The following is a 24,124-nucleotide window of genomic DNA, read 5'->3' as shown; positions in this document are numbered from 1 at the left end:
AAAGCCTTAGACAGGTAATCGGGAAAGGGAGAGGGATGGGGGGAAAGATAGCAAAACCCCTCTATACCCGTTTCATATTCATAGCATAAACACTGTTAATTGCACCACCAAGATCACTTTTTCACCCTTTAAAAAAAATTTTAAAAGGTCTGTTTACCAAGCAGAATCCAGTACATCTCACACCTAATGCAGTACCCAGACAGCACGAAACACCAGGCATGCCAAGAAGGGGTTCACCTTGTATAAGACTACTGCAGATAATCATAGGCCATAGGTACCATAAAAAACTGGCAATCTGACTTTTCTAAAAACTTCCCAATCCCTGGGAATTGTTTCCCACATTCTTAGTGCCATTGCCAAGCCCTGGGATTTGGTCCAGACCATACACACCCTTACTACCAAATATTTAAGTATCACAGTGCTTACCTAGCTCCACGGACCACGTACTTCCGTATCACTGATGAACACAGTCAGAGAACTACTGATCTAGTAGGCAATGATACATATGACTACAGAAAACCATCAAAGAAACAGCTAAACAAAGCCACATACATTCTACCAATTTGCACCAATAGCTGTAACATGTGATGCAGCAGCTCCAGCAGTGTTTTTTCCCCAAAATAAATAATGCTTTTTTCAAGTGACAATAAAAATAAACAAATCACATAAATAGGGCATAAATCACTTCAACAATGCCTCCAGAGACATTATAATAACTAACAAACCTCCTGAAGCATCGCTTCTATCAGTAACTAACAGACCCTCAAGTGTGTGATTTCCACTGTCAATTGCACCAACTCAAGCTGAAACCACACGGGTTTACCCAGGCCAGCATTTCCAGACCTAGCTGCCAGGCTGGAACACAGAGCCTTGAGACACAGTGCCTGTCACAACATATGTGACCTAGCAAGGTACCAGGACCAGCCAACTGGAAGTTCTATGGAGTGCAGGTCCATGCGTGTGTTTGCAATGCCAGCAGCCACTGAGGCAGCAAGGAGTCCTGCTCACAACCCCACCTTACAAAAAGCCCCAAAACGTGTTCCTGTCAGCAGGGAGGACAGGAGCTGCTGCTGCTCCCCTAGAAGGACAGGATGGTTCAGAACAAGTGGAATGTGCCAGAGTGTCCACAGCAGGGTCAGGCCCCTGGCTGCTCTCCAGGACTGAACCCGAGGAGAGGCCGACAGTGCACCCCCAGGTATTCCACCCAAGGGGAAAGGCGCCCAGGCGGGAGTCTCAGGACGGCTCCCGGAGCTCAGGCCGAGGCCTCTACGCTCGCAAACACACGCAGCCGGGCCCGCAGAGCCCCGGCTCCGACGGGGCATAAAAACGGCGCGGCCTAGGCCGCAGGCCAACCGCAGCGCGGGCTCCCGGCACCCCCCGCCCCGGGAAACACCTCTGCGCGCCCCCACAAGTCTCCCGCGCTGCCCGCAGCTCCGCCGCCCTAGCCCTCGGACCTGCCCGAGCCGCTTCGGGCCCCAGCGGTACCCAACAGCCACAGCCGGCACCGGGAACGCGGGCACTCCGCCGCTGCGGTACAGCGCCGCTGTACAGCGCCGCGCCCAGCCCGGCCCGGCCCTCCGGCCGCTCCCTCCCCGCCGCCGGGGGCGACGGGAGCCACGAGTGCCCCTGCCTGGCACGACGCGCGGCCTCACCCAGCCCAGGCGCCAGAGCCCACCGCCTCCCTTCCCGCGGCCCACCCGGCCGTGACCGCTTCGCGGGGAAGCCGAAGCCCAGGCCCCGCCGGCGACAGATGGAGATACCGACCGGCTCCGCCGCGGACTACAGCTCTCAGCAGGCTTAGCGGCGGCGCGCAGGCGCTGCCCGGGCCCGCCCCGCGATGCCACGTCTCCCGCGGAGCTGCCGGGCGCGGAGCGTGTCCCAGCCCCGCCTGCGGCGCTCGCCCAGCACGGCGGGGGGGCTGCCGGGCGCGTACCTCCCGCTGCTCCGTCCGAAATGGCGTCGCGGGGCGAGGGACGGCCCTTCTGCCACGTCGGCGGGCGGCGGCGGGAGCGCAGAGCGGCCAGCGCGTGCTGCCGGGCGCCGAGGCGGGGGGCGCCGAGGCGGGGGGCGCCGAGGCGGGGGGCGCCGAGGCGGGGGGCGCCGAGGCGGGGGGCGCCGAGGCGGGGGGCGCCGAGGCGGGGGGCGCCGAGGCGGGGGGCGCCGAGGCGGGGGGCGCCGAGGCGGGGGGCGCGAACCGACACCCCCCACCCCCCGTCTTTGCGGGCTGTCGCACCCTCACACCTGTGCGAGTCACCTGCTGCACGGATGTGAGCGGCCCCTCTGCTGCCTTTCTTTGGCCACCGGGGAGAAAAAAATGATGTGACGGACTTAAGTTTTTACATCCTTAACAAGCCCTCGCGCACCTTTTTCTGGATTTCTGATTGTGGGTATTTGAAGTACATTTTAGTTACAATCGCTTGTATTACATCCCATCCGTCACTCGGGGACGTTACATCACATGAGGCCATCCTCAGCCCAGCACGCGCCCAGGCAGTGCTGGCTGCCCCCTCCATCCCACCGCCTGCCCCCTCCATCCCACCGTCACCCATCCTGAGCTCGGCATCGGCGTTCCACGCCAGTCAGAAGGCCTCAGCCATGGCCTCCCCAGGGCCCTGCCTTACTACAACCCAGCAAAGCTGCACCCACAGCCTGCCCCGCACCCACTAGGCGGGTGACCTTGTCCTAGCAGGATCTCAGATCACCTAGACGGGACTTTCCCTTTGTAAACCCATGCTGTGCGTGCCTGGCAAGGACATTGTCCTTGAAATGCCCGTCAGTAGCACCCAGTAGGATCTTCTCTGTAATTTTTCCAGGTACTAATATTCCAGCCTAATATTAGTACTTGGAACTAACTACAGTACCTGGAACTAATTAGCTTTACCCCAGGGAAAGGGGAGAAAGCAGCACAGGTGGGGATAGCAATGCCACCTGCACTGTCAGTAACACCGAGACTTCTTCTGCAGTTTTCAGGCCTTTATTTTCTTTTACTGCCTGAGAATCAAAGTGCCAGGAGCCCTTGACGGCCGGCACGTGCCCCAGCTGCTGGCCCAGCCCTGGTTTTGGCAGCACCTGGGGCATCTTCTAGTGCTGCTGGTGGGGTGAGCTCTTCTTGGCTGGAGAAGAGGCCTTGGGGCTGCTGGCCCTCCTCTCAGGGGGTCTCCGCAGCCCCTCCGGGGAGCATTCCCTGTCCCAGCTGGAAGTAGATGGACATGCTGCAGCCCCTTGGGGCTCCTCCTGGGGCTTTTCTTGCTCCCTGGGGATAGAAGCAGGGGCAGAGAGATAGCTGCCAGGACATCCACAGAGAGCAGCTGCTGAGGTTCTGGGGAGGTCCTTCATGTTGGGTCCTGCAGGGCTGTGGGAAGGGGCTGGGCCAGATGTGGGAGACCTTCCTGGGGAGGCACCAGGGTTGGGGGGCAGCTGCAGGGCCACCCTCCCACTGCCCAGCAGCATGGCTGTCCTCCAGGCCCAGCAGGTGGTGGGCCTCCTTGCTGCACTGTTGTATAGTGACATCAATAAGCTGGTGCACAAATGTCACCACATGGTTTTGGAGGTGGGATCCCAGCAGCTGGACCAGTAGATCTTCATCCAGCCTGAAGAGGACCAGAAGGAGTGTGACGAGGCCCTCCACTATGGCTACGCACCAGTGCTGGTTCCAAAAGATCAGTCCCAGCTCCAGAGGCATGCAGGTCAGAAGGGGCTGGAGGAGAGCTGGGTGGTCCCAGAAAAGGGAAGCCCAGATGCTGGGTTGGAGGCCACTGGGAAGAGTCCTGGGCACCATCCCCACAGGCTGTCACTCTGTTACCGCAGGTCTGCAGGCAGCTGGACAGCCAGGAGCTCCTTCTGCCTGGCGGCTGACGACTGATGACGCCACATGGGGTGTGATGGCATGCTCCTCAAAGTCATCCTCCACCCACACCAAGTGCAAGATGGAGACGATCCTCCTCTTGCAGAGGGGGCATTCAGGCTTGGTCTCAGCCCACCGCAGGATGCACGGGTAACAGAACTGGTGGAGGCATGTCATCACATAGCTGGCCTCCTCCCAGCTGTCCAAGCAGATGGACAGCAGTTCTCCAGCTCCGCGGCCATGCTCTCCACATGCTGCGGTGGGCTGGGGGGAGCCAGGGATGGTGAGCAGCTCCCTCTCACTGGCGCTGCAGCAGCGGGTGTCACGCTAGAAAGGGAAGAGAGGCCACGGTCACTGGCTGGCCCGGGGAGGGGTGGAAGACATGCCCAGGCCCCCCCAGAAGGAAAGCCTCCCCGCTCCCCAGGGCGAGGTGTCCCCTGCCAGCTCACCTCTGCTGCTGCGAGCGCCCCTCCTGGGTGCCCCGGCTGCCTGAAGCTGGCAGGGCCGGGGGAAACCCTCCGATGGCTCTGGGCTTAGACATGGAGAGCTGCAATGCACAACTTCCCAAGCATGACACCAACACCAAAGGCCTTGCTTAATAATCCACGTGTCATGAACTCGGTCAGCTGGAGCATGGGCACAAGCCAGATGGGTGAGGCTCGGCCTGTGGATATTAAGCAGGGAAAGACACCTGGTCACAATGCATTGCTTGGTGATGCTGTAGCCCATGTCATGGAGTAATTCATCCCTCGGTGGCATCAGACCAATTGCTCAGTGACATCAGAACCCATTGCTCAGAGATACCACAACGGGACATCCTTGCCTGCAGCGCTCACCCCAGCAGTGCCCCAGGACAAATGTCTGAGGTTTCTGCAATGCCAATGCCCCTCTGCAGCCCCCCACCTCTTGTCTTGTGCTTAGCATCAGTGTTTCATGCCAGTCACCGAGGCCTTGGCCATGTCTTCCCAGGGGCCTGTGATGTCACACTGGTCAAGGCAGACATCTGCAGGCACATATGGGAAGGGGGTTCACTTGGTGACACCTCCTGCCTCTCTGGGAGGCTGCAGGACAAAGTCCTACAGGCTTTCCTCACACCCCAGCACTGGGCTGGCCAGCCCTCTGGGCTCCCCTGATTCCGTTCATGGGGTGTCAAACGCAGCACATCACTCACATAAATTTTCTCCTAACTTTCTTTCCCATCCAAACCATTCTATGTTCTCTGACTTTATACTTAGATCTTAATGGCAAATCTCTCATCCTTGATGAGACTCTGATAGCGAAGAACAATCTCCCAGACCATCTCTCCGTAGCCAGTGGTTTAGATTCATTGTAGGGTGTCAGAGTTACAAAACAGAAACTCCAGTATGTTATCACCTTTTATGATGTTTGTACTTTTGTTACTGACTTTATGTTTAATCTAAGGCTATTATCCTCTAAAAAGAGGAAATGTGTTGCTTTTGGCAACTCAACACTCTACCTTTCTCAGAGTTAAAGCTTTACGCATTCAAGAGACAGGCTTGAAAGAACCACCAAGTTAACATTAGTAATGAACAGACAGTAATCACAGAAGTTCAGTTGTTCACAGTCAGCCTTGATTTTCCACAAAACTTCTCATGAACTACTTGCTTTTTAGAAGAGGGAAAATAAAATATTGCTTTGTGGTCCAGCATGGGCATGATATCACTTTTTTCTATTATCCATGTTATTCCAAGATCCATCCGAAACAAATGAAAAACAAAGGAAAAAAATTCAAAGCATTTCCCTTCTTTCATTAGAAACTTTTATTACATTAACCTACAGGTATGTGAAGTGAAATAAATGGTAGTGAAGGACAGAATGATGAACATCAGTCATCTTTGGAAAATAGATATATTTTCACAACCAAACACTTTTTGTTACAGCTAAGAAAAAAAGCCAAGCATATTTGATAGGTTTTCTTTAAAAATATATTACAGTTCAATCATATCAAAGTGAAGTCTTGTGGGCTAAAAAACTGAAGACAGAAGAGTTAGATTCAGTGCTCTAGCACTAGTATGAGTGTACCAAATTACAAGATATTCTGTATAGTAATTAATAAACATGCACCCATCTGTTTTCAGTCATTTAAACAACAATATATACAATCTTTAATATAAAGCATTTTTGTCAAAATTAGCTCTGTATTCTTCAGTTTGGACTTTAGAGCTTCAGTATAAGGATTATTATTTGGACATGTATCTAATAAAAAATTCAACTGTAGTCACAGTACTTGGAAAATACAATATATTTTAAATAACGCATTCCCCAGTTTTGATTTTATTTTGTTCTAATTTCACTTCAATATGGACTTGACTTTGCAGATTGTCTCAGCAGAAAGTATGAGTATAATGAAATCTTCTTTCCCCTGTAATCTGCATGCACTTCTCCAATTAAAATTTATGGGAATTCTATGGATATCAAGATAAGGACAAATTTTGTGTGTAACAATGTGTTGTGATTAAAAATCTTTGATACAGTAAAAAGCCTTGAGGTTTATTATGCTTCTAAATGACCAGAATTAATATATCTACATTATTGAAAACCTAAAGTTTATACTCACTACTTACTTTTAAATCAGCCGTTAATTTTGTGCAGTATTTTGCACTTTATTAAGCTGATAACAAGTTGCTAGGGAATAGCTATCTCCATTTTCAATGCTATGTTTCTCACTACCGTAACATGAATATATATAGAGAGGCAAGGCATCTCTTTCCATTTCTGTCTGTGGTGAAGCCAGTTCTCTCGAGTAGATGGTGTTTGCTGAGATTATTATATCAACTTACTCATTAAGTTCCCACCACAATACAGTATGCGTGTTCAGAAATATTTAAGTTCTCTAAAGAGCATACTGCAATCTACAAAAAGAGCTATGTGACAGTCACAAGGACTGAGCTGAGGGTCTATTAAATTGACAGCAGAGCGTACTCCAGAGCAAGCCTCCCTAGTCACGCAAGAGACAGCAGGATTATGAATGCAAGTCCCATGTGCTTTTTTACCTCTGGAATGATACACAGCTATCATTTAAGAATAATGCATTACCCCTGCAGGCAATCTGTTTTCTGAGTGTCTACCAACAACCATTCACTGAAGTAAATTCACAAGTTGTTTACTTGACCTATATGTATTGCAAATCCAGCTCAGATATATGCATACATTGCTTATGCTGACTACACAGCAGGGGTTTTACCCACATATAGAAAGGCAAACTTTGGTAATGTGTATATTTAGAACATACACAATAGGCAAAATTACCAGAAACTCATCTGTTTTCATGAATATTTGGCTGAATAGATCACTTGAGGATATGTGACATAGTCAAAATTTTTAAACAAATACAATTTAATCAGCTCTTCACTTTTTCATATAAAATCAGAACTGTTTGTATTATGAAGATTAATTTGTGTAGTGGTCTCCACATTTTACACAGAGTAAGAAAATAAATTTTTGTGAGCTCACAATTGCTAAATACAGCATTTGCTATTCATGGCTTCAGAGAAGAAAGGTTTTATTTTAAAGTGTTTCACACAGTACAAACATGTATATACCAGTAGCTCTACATGTTACCTTTATGCATACAAACCCAATCGATACTTTGTCTTACAGAGGAATTAAATTGTAACTGGCTTTTGAAATCTTATAGTTAATTTCTGTACTTGCAAAATCCAAAGATAATAAAATTATTTATTCCAAGGATACACAAGCTATGCCCAGGGAATTGCAAAACAGACAGTGCTCATGGCCAGCGAGAACGAAGAATGTTATGGGGCACTTCATACAGGCATATACATTGTCAGGCCTGGGCACATTTGCAACGATGTCTTCAGATGCACATCTCTCATCTGTCATCACTTCAGTTACAACAAATAAAAGTAAACTGTATTTCCATTTCATCTCTGGGGCTCCTTTTAAAAAAAAATTGTAAAAAATTTGTAAAAATTTTTTTTCAGGTTTTCTTCCAGTTGAGCCTCTGTTGTATTTAGTATTCCAAAGGCAACAGGTTGCAACTGTGGCTGTCACAAGTTTATTCTTTGCCTCAGACTGTTTTGCAGTCCAGAAGTAAAGACAAAAACGGTCATGGCACTCCTTGTGCTAAGCAGGAGAGCACATGCACCAAACTCTTGACCTATTGACTGCTCTTCACATCATTATAGGATGTCACAGGTGTCATACGCCAAAATGTGACCTCAATACGGAAAGAAGAGAGGACTGGTGCTTCCCATTATATGCCATACAATGCAACTGCCTGTATCCTTTCTCCATCCATTGGGGGTACAGCAACCCTCAGGACAAACTACTCACAAAAAGCTACAGGGTCACCTCTAGGACATGGTGGAAAAGCCTGCTGGGTGGGGTTATGTTATAAGCATGTTAGCAGGTAGCATCACTGACAGCAGCAGCAGCTGGAAGTGATGCTGCCACATCATTTTTAGGTTTCTAAAGGTAACTTTCCACTGAAAGAGAATGTCCAGTTTTATATCAACCATTTTATTTTTAGGCTGATGTGTCTAGGGGACAATTTTGCTTCAATGGATGGATACTTTGGCAAATTTAATTTCCACCAAATTGTGCAGTTCATAACAGACTCCCCTTTGGAGGGACAGAAGGCAGCCTTGTGGAAGGATAGTCTCCACCCATACAGTCAATAGAATAAGCTAAACTTTAAAAAGGGACTGTTCTTTACTTTCTTCTATATTTGTGTTATTATCCTTGACAAAAACACATTGATTTGTCTTCCCTATTAATTCAGTTATGCTATTATGCTAACCACCTCTGACAGACACCAGTAAGCCATGAATTCTTGCTTTAATCCTCTTCCCTCTGCCCAGAGGTCCCTTTAACCAGACAAAGTAAGGCCAGTTCACAAAAATGCAAAAGAAATGGACACACAGTAGAATATTTTTGCAATTACAAGCTAGATCACTAGAAACACAGACACATAGCATAAAAATGGAGACAAGTTAATGAAGAATGAGGGTATATGTGTCACATTATTAGCAATGCAAAAGACCAGCTTAAGCATGTGTTTCCCTACATCAGCTATAAAAAAGAAAAGGTGCCTTTTTAGCAAGTATGCACAGAGATTGCTTAGTTATTTCTAAAAAAAAAAAAAATCAGAACAACTTACTATTTTTATCCTATATTACAGTCATTATTACTACCTGTTTATAAAATGTAAACCTTTCCTTGCAGTTAAGATTTACAGCAGTCATCACCTTTGTCCACTCCTTACATAATCAGTCCATGGTGACAAAAATAAACAAACTGATTTAATGAAGTAATTACTGATATGTTATGGATTATTAGTTGTGTGTGGCAAAAACAGACATCAGAACTGCAAAATACAGAGTTGAACAGTAGCAAAAGATTTCTTGAAGATTGGTGCTGGTCTGGAGTACCAAGAGATCTTGAAACATCATATAATACTGATGTATGCAATGCTTTTACCTCCAAAACGATTCAAAAGTATACCCACCACCAGTAATGGACAAAAAAGCCTGTTGATGGATTTCCCAAACAATTGCAGCATTGTGCTTACTTATCCCCAGCAGATTTCTTAATACATCCTGACTAAAATGGAAGGTAAAATTTGGCAAGGCAGTTTTTCTTCTACAGAACTGGTGAATCAGATCACTTGTACTAGGTGGTATTTGGTAAATTGCACTGTCTTGGGAGTATTTCTACTCTGAAACATGAGAAATATGAAGTCTATATTTAAAGCCGGTGAAATCAGATGTTATCAAAACTGATCTTCAAACTAGTATTTTTAAGCCAGTATATTACAGTATAAATGTGTTGCATACATGTTTCTATAAAATTTACTGCCATGAAAAAAAGAATGATCAGGATCCCCAGAGTGTGGCATTTGTCCATCTGTCACTTTTATACACAATACAAACCTCATGTTGAGATTCTGTTTAATGTACAGCAGTTCTCTGCTGGACAGATTAGGAGCCAAATATGATGGTAAACTACAGAAAGGAGCACAATCATGCCACTTTGCCCCTTGAGAGTCCCACTGTGCTACACATCAGCTTTTGGGGTTATTCATTGCTGACCCCCTTCGCAGGGGATGTGGGGCTATCTCGAACTGGTAGCAAGTCATAATGACATGGAATATGGCTGTTTTTTGGAAGATCATAAGGATCCTGGCTGAAACGTCTGCTGCTGCTGAATGTTCCCTGGACAACACTCACCGTAGGTTCTGCGATAAAAGAGAGCACACACATTCAACACTACAAGTGGCAAACAAAAGGCAAACACTGTATTTCATTTCAATTTGTGTTACAAAATATCCTCTCCTTTCTGCTTGAAATAAAGATTCCTTTTAATGATGAGTCCTGAAATGCAGGTTAAAAGAAAAGGTTGATGTTGAGGGGGTTTGGCTTTATGGTGAGTTACACCTGTGGGCTCGCAGCAGGGCCCTGCCACACTGACAGAAGTGGACCAGCATCTGTTCTTTGTGTGTGGACAAACAAACAAACAAAAAAAAAATCCCAAATTTGGGGCTTTCAATCAAGATTTTATAAAAATCCTTAGAAACACAATAGGAATATTGACGGATTTCAGAGGAATCTCTAACTGGGGACAGAATATCCTACAACATGTGAAATACACTTTATTCCAGAGTACAGAGACCATTAGGATAATTACCATTCCACAAGACCCCAAAGTTTCCTGTAACTATGGTAATGCAGTAACTAGATAGGGCCCACAGCAGTGAAATACTATGTTCCTATGTCTGTGGGTGAAGATGCTGCTTTTGCTGATCAGGGGGAGGAAACAGATCTTTTCTATCCCTCCCATACACTTACTCAAGCTGCATTCAGTACTTAAAAGCCAAATCTAGAGCTGAATTGTATTGCAATGAAATGCTAAGTTTATCTCATGCTGTTTAAAGAAAGGTTTTCAAGCCAGGAAAACGGAGAGGTTATAAAACAGGGCTGAAGGTATTTCAAACTCTGTTCTTGTGAATTACACCACTTGTCTCAAAAGAATGAGATTGTTGTTATAGCTTTTGAGTAGAAAATATCATCTGAATGCATTATCATTTTTTCAGTGGTTTTTCATGTGTTTTGCTTAAACTGATTAAAATAAAAATGGCCCTGTGCTCTCGACCTTCAACATCTAGAAGTATATTTTGTACTTGCCAACTTCATAAACATTCTTATTGGCTGAAGCAGAGCCGGCGATCTCAGCATATGGGGAGTCCCTGCGTGCTGGTGACTTCATTTCAACATATCCGCATTCTGAACTTTTTGGTACAAGAGCTGGTGGGTCTTTTATGGTAGCATATGGGTTCTCAGAACTACTTAATGAGCAATTACTTAAATTGTATTCTGAGTTCTTCACTATATCTGCAAAAAGAAAAACATATTACTTTGTCAAGCATGCTACTTACTATGAACATGGCTACTAATCAGGGCTTTCTTTAATTTTGAGTTCTAAAAAGTAACTCATAAATGAACATTTAAATGGAAACCAGTCATAACATTTCAAAATAGTTATACAGCAATTAATGAAAGCACCTCTACTGCTATGCTCTTTTATGGGATTGATTTTGCCATCAGTGAACTCCTGTTTCAAAGTCTGAGAACCTTCAATTCTGGATAAAATAGTAGCTAGCATGAAATACAGCTAACATGTAGAATCAGTTTTTAATATGCACTTCAGAATACTTTTTGCCTTTCCAAGTGTTGAACTCAGGATGCTATTAAAATAAGTGATCTAAGACTGTTCCCAATAGCAATGTCTGGGCAGATGGTAAGGTGACTTCCATGGATGGCCTGTTTGGTGCAAAGTCTGAGTAAGCAGCCATAATAAAAGAGTAACAAGCTTGTCTTAAGTTTCTGTAAGGTGCACATAGAAGAACTGAAATGGACAAATCAGGTGGCTTGTAATTTCAGGATTTAACTGAAGGATAGATAACTAGTTTAAGAGAAGATGCATTTTCTTATGCTGGGAAGAGATTTTGTGGTGTCTGTGTTACTTTGTTCCTGTGTTCTTTTGTGATATGCTGTGTTATTACAGCTTTAGAGCTGAGACTTTCTCAGTTGTTCCCAGCATAAGACTGACCGCGGTGAACATATCAGTGCTCACAACTTTGTGACTCCTTTAAGATATATAAATTGGGCTTCTCCTAATAATAGAATCATAGAATCATTTAGGTTGGAAAAGACCTTTAAGGTCATTGAGTCCACCTGTTAACCTAACACTGCCAAGTCCACCATGTCCCTAAGTGCCACATCTACACATATTTTAAATACCTCCAGGACTGTGACTCCCCCCACTTCCCTGGGTAGTCTGTTCCAACAACTCTTGGCAAAGAAATTTTTCCTAATACCCCATCTAAACCTCCCCTGGCACAACTTGAGGCCATTTTCTCTTGTCTTATTGCTTGTTACTTGGGAAAAGAGACTGACAGAGCACTGGAACAGGCTGCCCAGAGATGTTGTGGAGTCTCCTTCTCTGGAAACATTCAAAACCCATCTGGATGCAATTTTGTGCAACCTGCTTTAGGAGAACCTGCTTTAGCTGTGGGTTGAACTAGATGATCTCCAGAGGTCCCTTCTAACCTTGACCATTCTGTGAATCTGTCTCCCTACAACCTCCCTTCAGGTAGTTGCAGAGAGTGATAAGGCCTCCGTCAGCCTCCTTTTCTCCAGGCTAAACAACCACGGTTCCTTCAGCCACTCCTCGTAAGACTTGCTCTCTAGATTTTTCACCAGCTTTGCTACACTTGTTTGGATGCACTCCAGCACCTCCATGTCTTTCTTGTAGTCAGGGGCCCAAAACTGAGCACAGTATTCAAGGTGTGGCCTCATCAATGCGAAGTACAGAGGGATGATCACTTTTTGCTGGCCACACTGTTTCTATACAAGCCAGGATGTTACTGGCCTTCTTGGCCACCTGGGCACACTGCCAGCTCATATTTAACCAACTGTCAACAAACACCCCAGGTCCTTTTCCGCTGCACAGCCTTCCAGCCACTCTTCCCCAAGCTTGCAGTGTTGCATGGGGTTGTTGTGACCCAAAACCAGGGAATGTCAGGTATAATAAATCACTCCTTCAGCTTAATTGGTTTGCATTATACTCAAGGTGACAAACCAGCTGCTGTTGTATACATATTTAACTTATTATTCATATGGACTTAGCTACACTTTTTTCATTGTTTGGTTATCCAGGCATTCCAGTCACTGTTGGCATACCTTAATCATGTAACAGAAAGTGCCACATACCAGTATGGTCCAGTATGAAGTCTTACAAGAAAACTGTATAATTCAAAAGATCATAATATCACCACCACCCTACATTTCTGTAGCTTTTCATTCCTCTCTATGTGTTAATATTTTGTTACCCTTTCCAAAGGCCTGTACTGAATGGGATGAAGCACTGCAAGCTTGTACTCATGCAGTCCTACATTGACCACATCAGTTGCAAGAAGATTTGGCTCTCTTCCAAAGCCTTTCATGAGAGGCAGCATACATCCTTACCTGGCTCACTAGGCTGAATTCAAGGCCATCCCCCTTGTGCTGTCTAGAATGGAGCCATTTCGTGACTCGAGCATTACAGAAACGTTTGATGTATGTGACACATAGGGGACTTAGAAATGCTTGGTTTGTTGGTTTGTTTTTTTAAAACCCTCCCCTCAAAAAAAGAAAAAAAAAAAAAAGCAGCAAGCAAACTTCATGCATCAATTCATTATCTAGGAATAATGTAGTCCAAAATTATTTTACATTGTCTTTACAAAGAAACCAAAGATAATTCAAAAGATTAAACTGAATGTCTATGTCACTTCCTCTAAATGCAACAGAAAATAACCTCACCTTTCAAGGACTTTCCCAAATATCCTCTATCAAGTCCAAAAGCACCTGGGAAAAATGATGTAAAAAAGAGTAGTTTTAAAGACAAAGAAAAGTGATTAGATAACAGCTTCTAAAGCTGGACTAATTTCTACCTCAGCAGAGTAATTCTCTTACAAGCACTGTGAAAGCGCACAATATAGGGTTTCAGAACCATTGTTATTACTTGTTTGCACACTTTCAAACAGTAGCTCTATGAACAGGGAAGGTAGCTAAGGTCATAAGGGACCATTAAATTATCTAGCTTAACCTCACAGGCCACTACATCTTCCCCAGTCACTCTTGAATGAGCCTAAAAATGAATGTTTGATTAAAGCATATTTTTTGTCTGTGTAAACAGTATCTACCAGAAAGGCATCCCATCTTGACCTGAAAATCTCAGAGTATGCAAAGTTTACTCCAATTCTTGGTACTTTGCTTCCAAAGTTAATCACTCCCATTGTGTTGTCCATGGTTACTCTGTTCCAGTCCCTTGACCTGCAGGAATGGCCTTAAATATGTAGCATCTACATATTTAAGACTACAGCTTTGCAATCATCTGTTGGTAACAGATTTCGCTCAATATAATGCCAATATGAACATCAGCAAGCAGCAATGCCTGACAACTGAATTCAGAGCTTTGATTGATATTATGGAGTGCTGGTTTTTAATCAGATTGTGTTGTGGTACTACGCTAGAAGCCTTACAGAAGCCTATCACTTTATCTATACATCTTTATAAACAAAATCCATAGTTTCCAAGAACGAAATTATGTTATTTGAGGAGATCTGAACAGGAAACTGCCAGAACCCCTGCCTCAACAAGTTCACCAGATGCACACCACTAAGCTTAAGCCAGAGAATTGATTCAGCAGGTGGAGGTCAGTTGGTAGGAAATAAATCAATTCCTGGTAGAACTGTGCCCTCAGCCCCACAACAGAATTTAATTGATTTAATAGATTGTGCAATGTTAAAACCACTGATTAGAGGATTCTGTCAATTCTTAAACCCTATCTAGCTGCAAAACAGGATGACATTAAAAAAATACTGACTATAATAAAAAACAAAGCAATAATACTCCTAAGTAGCTCCCTACATGGGTGGAATTAATGTAGGGCATTGTGAACTATAGTAGTGAAATGGGCTGGGACGATACACCAGCTGAAAAACAAAACCTGAAATTATGGGGAGGAGATCACAAAGTAAGACCCTTGAAACAGGGGACAGAAACTAGATCAAAGGTAAGCAAATCTAAAAATCCGTGAACAGGAGGAATTAATTATGGAAGGATGCATTAGTCCCAGGCATTCCCTGATTCCAGGTCAGCCTACTAGCATTTTTTTGAGTCTGACTGAAACATTCCAGAAACAAGATAACGGTGAAAGGAAGGAGCATATTTTAACAGTCCCCAGAAAGCAGACAGCCCTTTCCTCCTTCTTAGCAAGGAATTGAAGGACATGAAGTGAAAAAAAAAAAAAAAAAAGTAATGTCTGGAAGGCAATTGGGCCTTTGGGCCTGCCTGTTTGGAAAGTGGAAACTTATCAGTGGATAAGTGATGATGGCCCACAGATTTTAATTCCAGTTGATCCTTAGAGACAGTTGGCGAAGCTTTTAATAGACACAGGAGCAAAAAATTCAGTTCTAACCCACCAAAATGCCAAGAAGCCGGGTGCGTGATCTGGACAGCAAAGAGTTAAGATTACCAGTGTGAACAGTTTGTAATCCTCATACTGATCTGGAAACCAAAATTTTAATATGGACACGGCTAACAAACCTGTGATATTGTTTGAGATAATAGACTAAAACCACTTGTGTGTATTAAGGTGTTGATCTAAAATGCATGTGTTTGTATTATTAATTCGGAACTTCAGTTGTCATTTAACAAACAATAGTCCTAATACTATGTGTGAGTAGTTTTAGGTATATTTACAGTCCAAAGTTATCGTACCCAAATGAAACAAAGCTGTAGGCTGTGAGGTGAAGGATATAATTAGGGTAAGTTATGCTTTGGGTTAATATGCTTATGGATAATACTACACTTGGAATCAAAAGATACCCAGAGTAAAAACAGAACATCATCAGTCCAAGTCACCCATGGTTTTATAACTTAGTTCTAACCTTTACATAGGGATTTTCAGTTGCCTTCAATGAATCTATTATTCCTGCTTGTTTGCCTCTACCTAAATCTGTGGAAGACCCCCTTCCCATGGGTATTCTTCCCACAGACATAGCAGGGAGCTTGCTGAGATTGTGGAATATAATGGATACCCTCCAAACAGTGAATCTTCATTCCTCTGAAAAAAAAGTGTTGCTGTGCAATTCAGCTAGACATTTGATTTCCCCACCATTAGTAGCACAAAGTGTACGTGTTTTGAAGAGGAAAATGTAACTTTCCCTGACATCATATCATATGGGCAACAACAGATTTGTGACCGCGGATACAAGTAACCAACAGCCTGAACTATAATCAACTTGTAACTACATCCTGTGTGTACAGTGGAATAAAAGGCAAGATTGTCCCAAACCAGATATCTGTAATTATAATTGTGCCTGGTTCGGGTTTGATGAGAATGGACCTCAGGGTTTTATTCTGTTTGACCTGGGATTCTCTTTTGTCTCAGTGTCAAATGAGTCAGTGTTTTGGTCTTGCCAAAATGTGATAAATTGTTCTACTTGGAACCAACACGATTGGGTTAAATACTATTGGATGCTTTACATCACCCTAAAAATAGACTGTCTGTGCTGGAATCACAGTATAACATATAAGGCAGTAAATGTAGACTTTGCAGTGATTGCTGTGTTACCCCTGGTGACGCTCCAGATGGTTTGATCTGGGCCTGTAATGATGGTAATATGTATACCTCTTTATGGGCTGGGTGACCTGAACTCCAGTGTACCTTCAGCTTCCCAACATTGTGCTCCATGTGAAAAAGGACTAGTGTCTGACCCCACTGGGTGGTTCTCATGGAACAGATGAGAACAGAACTGAGAGGACATGTGGAGGGGTGGCAATACTCAGGAGCTGCCACCCGCATAACCTGGGGAATGGAAGGATCATGGGGATTTTGCTCTACTGAAGCCAGTTTTACAAGCTATGTCACAAATGGCTCTTTGGAATCACATGGCACTGGACTTTACGTTGTTACATCAAAATGGACTTTGTGGCTACCTAAACCTCCCCAGTACTGATTGCTGCATCTATATCCATGGTACACAGGACCTCAACATCCAACTAGAGAAGATATGACAGGTGGAGGAAGACACCTATGGACTTTGAGAATCAATGAGGAATAGCTGCCTTTCAAATGTGTTTCATTGGTTTGGGCTTGGTGTTACTAGTTGGATCCAAAGTTTAATACAATATGCTTTGATGTTTATTGTGATTATAATTATCATAACCATAGCAATATCTTGCATAAAATCAGCTATAATGAAAGCTGTTAACATTAAGATGATTCAACTTACTAATTATACACCTTTACTGGGAAAAGATGAAAACATGGGAGAGAGAGACAGACTCCTCAGTCTGTCTAAATCCACATTATATGGTGGTCCGCTTGGTGAGTTGTGACTAAAGTCCACAGGGTGGGATGTGGTGGTGTGCTCCCCACCTCCACCATCTTGACCTAACAATGAATGGCTGTATTCAGCTCGAAGTGGAGTGCGGAGTTTGACCTGAGCAGCAGCTCTATCCCACCAAACAGATAATGGATGCAGTCTGACAAGTAGGCTAACTGAGTGACACCCCAGGTAGGCAGGGACCTCACAGCCTGGTGTTGCTTCAGTGAAGACCAGGAAGACTCCTGCACATCTGTAACCATAAATCTGTGTCTGTACTGAATCCTTCCCACTCATGCACTGAGTCACTGGGCCCAACTGACCTTCCCGAACTGACACCTTGTTAAGGGCCAACTGGCACACCATCTTGACTTAGTCCCACCCTGCCATAAGTATAAAAACTGGCATTTTAGATTTTTTTTTTTTTTTTTTTTTTGAGGATGAGAACTCTTAACTACGTGACAGACTGACATGCCTGGACCTCTCTCCTCACCAAGAAGAGATGCCTCTTTGGTAAGATTTGCACCACTGACTACGTCAAATGTTACTTGGGATAATATTACTAACAGAAGTGCTCTACTCTTAACTCAAGCTCTATTTTTGCAGCAAGTGTATTTACCAACAGCAATTCCACACTTCTTGTATCTGTCACTTTAATAAATCATCTATTTGTTCAACTTTGTGAAACTGTTTCAGTGAAAGTCTTTAATGGGACTCTGACAGGCAAATGTTGACTCTCAGTGAAAGTCCTTAAACTGGGCTCTAACACGCAAATATTAAGTCTGATGAGTGGCTGTACATATAATCCTTTAGACTTAAACACATCGACCAAGTCTGAGACTAGGATTGGATCTAGCTGCACCTAGAGTCCTCTCTGAGGAGTTCAGAAAGCAAGGGGACCCTTTCTGAACCTCATGGTTCAACAGAAGGGCTGTCTAAAGTCTGTCTCCCTCCCCATCCTAGACGTATAATCCTTTAGGCCAAAATACCAACCAAATCTAAGACTAGGATTGGATCTATCTGCACATAGACTCCTCTCTGAGAAGGTGTTTAGAAAGCATGGGGATCCTCTCTGAACCTCATGACTCAACAGGAGGGCTGTATCGTCATGCTCGTCCACTCATCAGACACCCCATCTTTATTTATTTGATCTCATGTCAGCTGTTCTGTTGTTTTTACCAAGACTAATGCCCAGGTCACCAGCTTAGAGTAACCCAAGTAATCTCATTTGATCTTCTAGAAAACAGACATAATACCAGAATTCATCCAGTCCTCTAGAATCTCTGTGTTACTCAAGATCTACTGCAGTGGGTTAACCACAGCCATTATCTTGCAGCAGTCTTAAGTGCTAGTACAAATGCTCTAAGAAAATGTAAAGTTAAACACTGACAATTTTGACTGAAAACCTTTCCTAAAATAGATCTGAGCCTGAATTGTGATTAGACCAAGACTGGGGATGAGCACAAAAAATTTAATACTGCATACTGTTGTTCCGATTCCCACAATCTGATCCTGATAAGGACCAGAAATGAAGGTAATTAATTAAATTATACTGGCACTAAAAGTCCCTTTTAAGGCTTCCAGTGGTCAGAGATATGGTCAGTGCAATCCAATCTTTCTGGAATGCATGAGATTGGGAAAGGATGAAAAGACAGCAAAAGATAGCATAAAGCAGGATATGGCAACTCTCACCACTTCTCGGGAATTTTTCTTCCTAAGGACAGTGCTCTGTCTTTTGACAAACAGGAGGCTTAGTTGGGAAGATGCTCATAGAATTTACGTCTGAAACAGCTCAGATGAGAAACTACTTTCTAAAGCTTTGACTCTATTTGGTCAAAATTTAAAAAAAAAAAAAAGGATATATGTAACCTCTCATTTCTTTAACAAAGATAGGTAATTTTGCCAAAGCAGACTGTTAGTGTACAATACCCATTATTTAATGAAACTATTTAATAAGCAAATATTTTAATAAAAATAATAGGAGTTATTTTGCATATCATGTCTGCACTGGGCATGAGACTGATTCACCATTCCTTACAAGGAGTCACATTTTTACCTCTAAGGATACTACCTTAAAGGAAGATCAAACCTATAATCCTGAACCTCACACACAGTCTGAGATGCCTGGCATTACCTTGAGCAAAGAACCAGGAAAACAACCCTGCCTTCCAGCCCACTGCAAGCACAACGAATCATACCCACATTCTCCTCCTCTGTTGTTTTTTTTCCTTACCAAGCTCATTGAGGTAGCCACCATGTTTCCAGTCTGCAGGCAGTGTTCCTGTGTAGTCCATGACGGTGCCTCGTTTTCCAGGTTCCACATTTTTAAGGTTCACAAATAGCTGATTGTTTTTTGCCTGTTTCAAAGAAAGACAGGTAATAGAAATTAAAACCAATGGGAATTTGCTGAATTTCCATGTTATAATCAGGGAAAGCAAAAATAAACCAAATATGAAAAATTAGGGAAAAATGTAAAATAAACCAAAGGCTGGTTTACTCAGAAGCATCCAGATTTTTATGCTTTACCTTTGCCAGGGTCAGTCTGTCCATGTTGTTGACATGAGGGGGGGTAGTGCATTGAGTTAGAGTATGATAACTAGGGTTAGAGAAATAGTGACTGTTAGCATTTCCTCCATTACCGTGAGGGATGGTTTCTGAAAAGAAGAAGAAAGGAAAATGAACAACTAAAAATAACGTGCCATTTCTTTCTTAAGACGTTTTTGGCAGTGCTGCACTGATTTCAGAATCTGAATTAGTTTCTTGAAAAAAAAATCTAAAAATCTTGGACTCACTGAAAGAAATTAGAGATACAGTGCAGAAACTGACTAGTCATGCTCTTGCTTTCAGCAAAGTGCGCTCACAAGTGTTACTTGCTAACTTCTCTTTCTGCTGCGATGTCTTGCTCTCTTTTGCCTCTGTAGTCATAGCATTGTCCTAATGATATACACTTTTACCATCGAGTTCACAGCAGTATTTTTTAGTGCTTCAAGAGCATCACCACCTTTGCTGACACATCTTCCTTGACTCTGAAAACTGTTTCTGTTGGCTGCTGCTTTCCTTAATACCTGTGTGCAAAAAACACAGTATTGCCTGAAGTTTCACGTACCCATTGCATCCCAACTCAAATTCACTTTCATAGGTCGAAAGCGCCTGCTTTGTTTCAGAAGCATTGCTCCTTCCCTTCGTTTCAAACTTGAGCTACTCTGCAATCTGCCTGTCTACAGAATCTTGCCACAGCTAGTGTAAAATCCTGATTTTCTACAGCTAAAGCAGTCTTTCGGTATTCAAGCTGTTGGCATTAAATTTAAAGTCTCGGTAGGAACCATATTTCACCACACTTTTCAATTCTGTTTAAAAACAGGCACAAAGGAATAGAAATGCCCATAGTTCTACTGTTTCATGCAGAAAAACATTTGAGGATGCAAAATGTTACGTAATAAAGTGAGGTATCTGGTCACTTGTTCCTTATAAGTAACACATTTTACCAGGGTAAGCCACCTTCACAGTTTCAAAAGCAGAGATTAAAAGACTATGATGCAGAACAAACTAAGCAGCTACAGATATAGGGGCAGCATCTTTCTGAACTCAGATAAACTGTCTCTGATAGCTGAAAGGTAAGCACACAGGTCTACCATCACATCCCACTGGTCTCATGTCCCAGTTTACCAGCACCACTGTCAGTTTGATCTCAGGGGCTTCTTTCCTGTGAAAAGCAGTTGAAGGCACTATATTAGTCTTCCGCTTCCTAAAGAGGGCAATGCTTCCCTGCCTCTCTTTCCAGGAAGGCTTCCAAGGCAAAACTGTAGACACCCTTTTTGAAATCGAGTATGTCCTGTTCACAGCAGTCCTCACTAATACAAAAAGGTGAAACATGCATATTCAAGCCCTGTTAGGGGCAGATCTGAACCCCTTCAGAGCTTAGCTAAAACAGCACAAAAAAAAAAAAAAAAAAAAAAAAAGAGAGATAGAGAAAAAAAACCTGTTCTAAATATAGCTTACCTGAAATGGTATAATCTGCATTGATGACCCTCATAGCAGGGGTATAGGTCACTGCGGGCATATTTGTTTCTTTTCCTTTCTGCTTATGTCTGTAAATGATGAACAGCACTAGCAGGAAAAGCACAACCAGGACAAGAATGATGATGCCTGCTATAGCCCCTATCTGGTAAGAATCAGCAGGGATGGCAGTACTGGTACGGCTTAAACTGTTCAAGTTTCCCACTATAATTACACCAGCTGAAATACAAGAAGAAATGAAAATATGTGGCAGAAATTCAGAGACTTACGTGTCAAAGGCTGAAGAAAATATTTCACTTCTAAATCTTTCTCCTAATTTAACTCAATTTTTAATGCCAAAATGGAACTATGTCAGAAACCAGTGTGAAGACAATCCTAGCCTTAAGGAAAAGCACTCATCTTCTTCATAGAAAGAGATATTTTCATAGAGTTTAAAATGTAAAGAATATTCCCTACTCAAAAGCACAGAGCAGGTACAACACACGCTCTTATCAGCAGGTTTGGACAGCACAGCACTAAAACATTTCATGCAACCTACATTCGAGTGCTTCGTTCCAATAACCTATCACTGAGGCATCTAATATTTACAAAATCTATAGAACATTTATAATTTAATAGCATGGACTATTTAAACACACATGCCTTATCAGATCGATTTAATTTACAATAATTTCATTGCATCTAGGGTTTACCTTGGTCACACCTAGCCCCTTTCCAGCCTGGGCTGCAGTAACATGTTCCCGTGATGTGATCACAGGTTGAGTTGTTCAGACAGTCACATATCTGCCGGCATCCATACCCATATGTACCTTGAGGACATTCTGCACAAAATAAGTGTGAATAAAAATCAGACATAGTCAATATTTCTTGAATCTTTTGGTGTTACAGATCTACAGCACCCTACGAGGTAGCATTTGTTTCTAACCCCATACGTTTCTGTACAGGGCCAGCAGATGGCAATGTGTTATTAGAGATAGACCTCTATGGAAAAGATTTTCTTAAGAGGGTATCTTATCTGTGTGTGTGTGTATATGTATGTATGTGTGTGCTTGTAGGAGCAGGAAAAGGAGAAGGAAAAGGAGAAGGAAATCGTAATCAGAAGTGATTTTCCTTTACCTGCAAAGTTGCTGCCACTAAGACAGTGAAATTAGGGGGAAAATCGAAACAACAAAGATTAAAAGCGTAGAAGACAGTGAAGAAATGGTCAAAATGTGAACAAAGTGCCAGTTCTACACAAGAATGTCAGCTCTAAACCACGTAATCGTATGAGTACAGCTAGACATGTGGACGGTGTTATGTCATATGACAGTTGTGCTGATGTAGTAAAAGAGCAAGAGATTAAGTGCCATAACAATGAGTCTTATATTCACCACTCATTTACATAAAAATAAAACTGGTCCTAGGCTGCTTATAGCATACTTTGATATGTAATCTATACATTAAGAAACTACTTACAGGAGACTAATGCTAAACTATGAAGAATTAGATAACTGGAAGAGTTTTGCATGATTTTTTCTCTCCCAGAATGGTTTGAATACAATAATTAATTACTGATCAAAGTGTCTCTTACATCATGTAATTAGCATGGTAAAGAATTATCCTACACTGATAAAAATTCTTTCTTTTATACTGCTGCCTCTGTTACTGGGTGGCTTGTTACATTATTGTTCTCATGGTTTGAGGAAGTGTGGCATTTCTTCACCTTCTGAGACTCAATTTTCTGATATCTCTCAGGAGTTTTATAACTATACTACCTTGGTTTTGTTGTTTGTTTGTGTTTTTTTAAGAATCTAACTCATCTTTAATGTATTCCTAATTTATAATAATTTGCAAGATAATGTAACACAATAGATGCCAGAGAAATGTTCTTGCAGTCTTGATAAATTGAGACTCAAGTGGAATTTCATGCTTATATACTTTCTCCTTTTGGTTACATTCAATAAAACAAGTTTATAACTACTGAAGTCAACGGCTGGGCAAAAACCATCACCCCATAATATATTTTGACATTTTGAAATCTCAGTTGGAATGACAAGTCACTTTTTAAAACTGACGTTCAATTCACTAATACCAAAACATTTGTTAAATATTACTAAATCATTATCAAATTATGGTATAAGATATAAATTCTATAAAACATAATCATAAAGTTAGATTTGCCAAAGTATTCAAAATTGTTTTTTGATATCATGACATCAAGAGAGGATCTTTAGAAGTTTATCTTTTCCCAAATATTGCTCTTTTGAAGTGAAACACTGAAATCATTGGAGTGGAATAAGAAACTATAAATAGGTAATAATTACATATTATCAGCTATTATTTCATTGAAATAAATATATTCCTCTAAACCATTCAGATTTTGTTGTAACTATATTTATCTTAGAAAATAAAATCCACTTCCAAATTTTTAGTGGGTTTATTACTTTTTTAAAATTTTTATTATTTATTGATTAGCCTGAACATATTTCCTGTTGCAGCTGGGGTTAGACCCAATGCCGGGGAAATAAAGTGTCTGTAAGGATGGTAACCTCCCCTCCCTTTTGTTACAGTGCTGCCAGGTGTGGCACATGCTATCTTGGCTACTGCACAGCCCTTCAGATCCAGGTGCTGCTAAATCAGTTCCAGTTACAGGTAATTCATAGTGTCCTACACACATCAAAAGCAAAGGCCTTTGCATGACACAAGGATAGGTTTAAACCTTCACAGTAGTGTGCTGAATGGATTGCTTTGCACTGCACTATAATGGATGAGGTGTGGGAGCACCACTCTGTGATGTTAGCAAAAGCTGGACTGAGTTCTGTGCTTATGAGACAGATTATTCTTTCAATGTTATACAATGTTATACCACC

The 24,124-nt window shown here is 42.7% G+C and overlaps 2 protein-coding genes across 6 annotated transcripts in view; both read right to left on the bottom strand.

Annotated features, from left to right (window-relative positions):
* Positions 1-1,915, bottom strand: part of PRRC1 (proline rich coiled-coil 1) — a 30,788-nt gene extending 28,873 nt beyond the window's left edge. The window contains exon 1 of one of the 4 annotated variants that reach the window (XM_056324834.1): positions 1,765-1,915. The gene's annotated coding sequence lies outside the window, so the exon portion shown is untranslated. Of the gene's footprint in view, positions 1-426; positions 1,364-1,454; positions 1,589-1,652 lie in introns of those variants that run through there. The other 3 variants (XM_056324835.1, XM_056324837.1, XM_056324838.1) reach the window with 3 other exon arrangements.
* Positions 1,916-5,587: 3,672 nt separating this feature from the next.
* The window catches only part of MEGF10 (multiple EGF like domains 10), a 110,010-nt gene continuing 91,473 nt past the window's right edge, over positions 5,588-24,124 (bottom strand). For both annotated transcript variants that reach the window (XM_056325522.1, XM_056325523.1), the window contains exons 19-25: positions 21,968-22,096; positions 21,258-21,494; positions 19,785-19,912; positions 19,492-19,615; positions 13,687-13,731; positions 11,011-11,217; positions 5,588-10,064 (exon numbers count right to left, since the gene is read on the bottom strand). In XM_056325522.1, coding sequence (XP_056181497.1) covers positions 9,904-10,064; positions 11,011-11,217; positions 13,687-13,731; positions 19,492-19,615; positions 19,785-19,912; positions 21,258-21,494; positions 21,968-22,096 — 1,031 coding nt within the window. In that variant the 3' untranslated portion in view covers positions 5,588-9,903. The remainder of the gene's footprint in view (positions 10,065-11,010; positions 11,218-13,686; positions 13,732-19,491; positions 19,616-19,784; positions 19,913-21,257; positions 21,495-21,967; positions 22,097-24,124) is intronic.

Source organism: Falco biarmicus, chromosome Z (genome assembly GCF_023638135.1).
Source record: "Falco biarmicus isolate bFalBia1 chromosome Z, bFalBia1.pri, whole genome shotgun sequence".
Lineage (NCBI taxonomy): Eukaryota > Metazoa > Chordata > Aves > Falconiformes > Falconidae > Falco > Falco biarmicus.
This window is presented reverse-complemented; position numbering and strand designations above follow the sequence as displayed.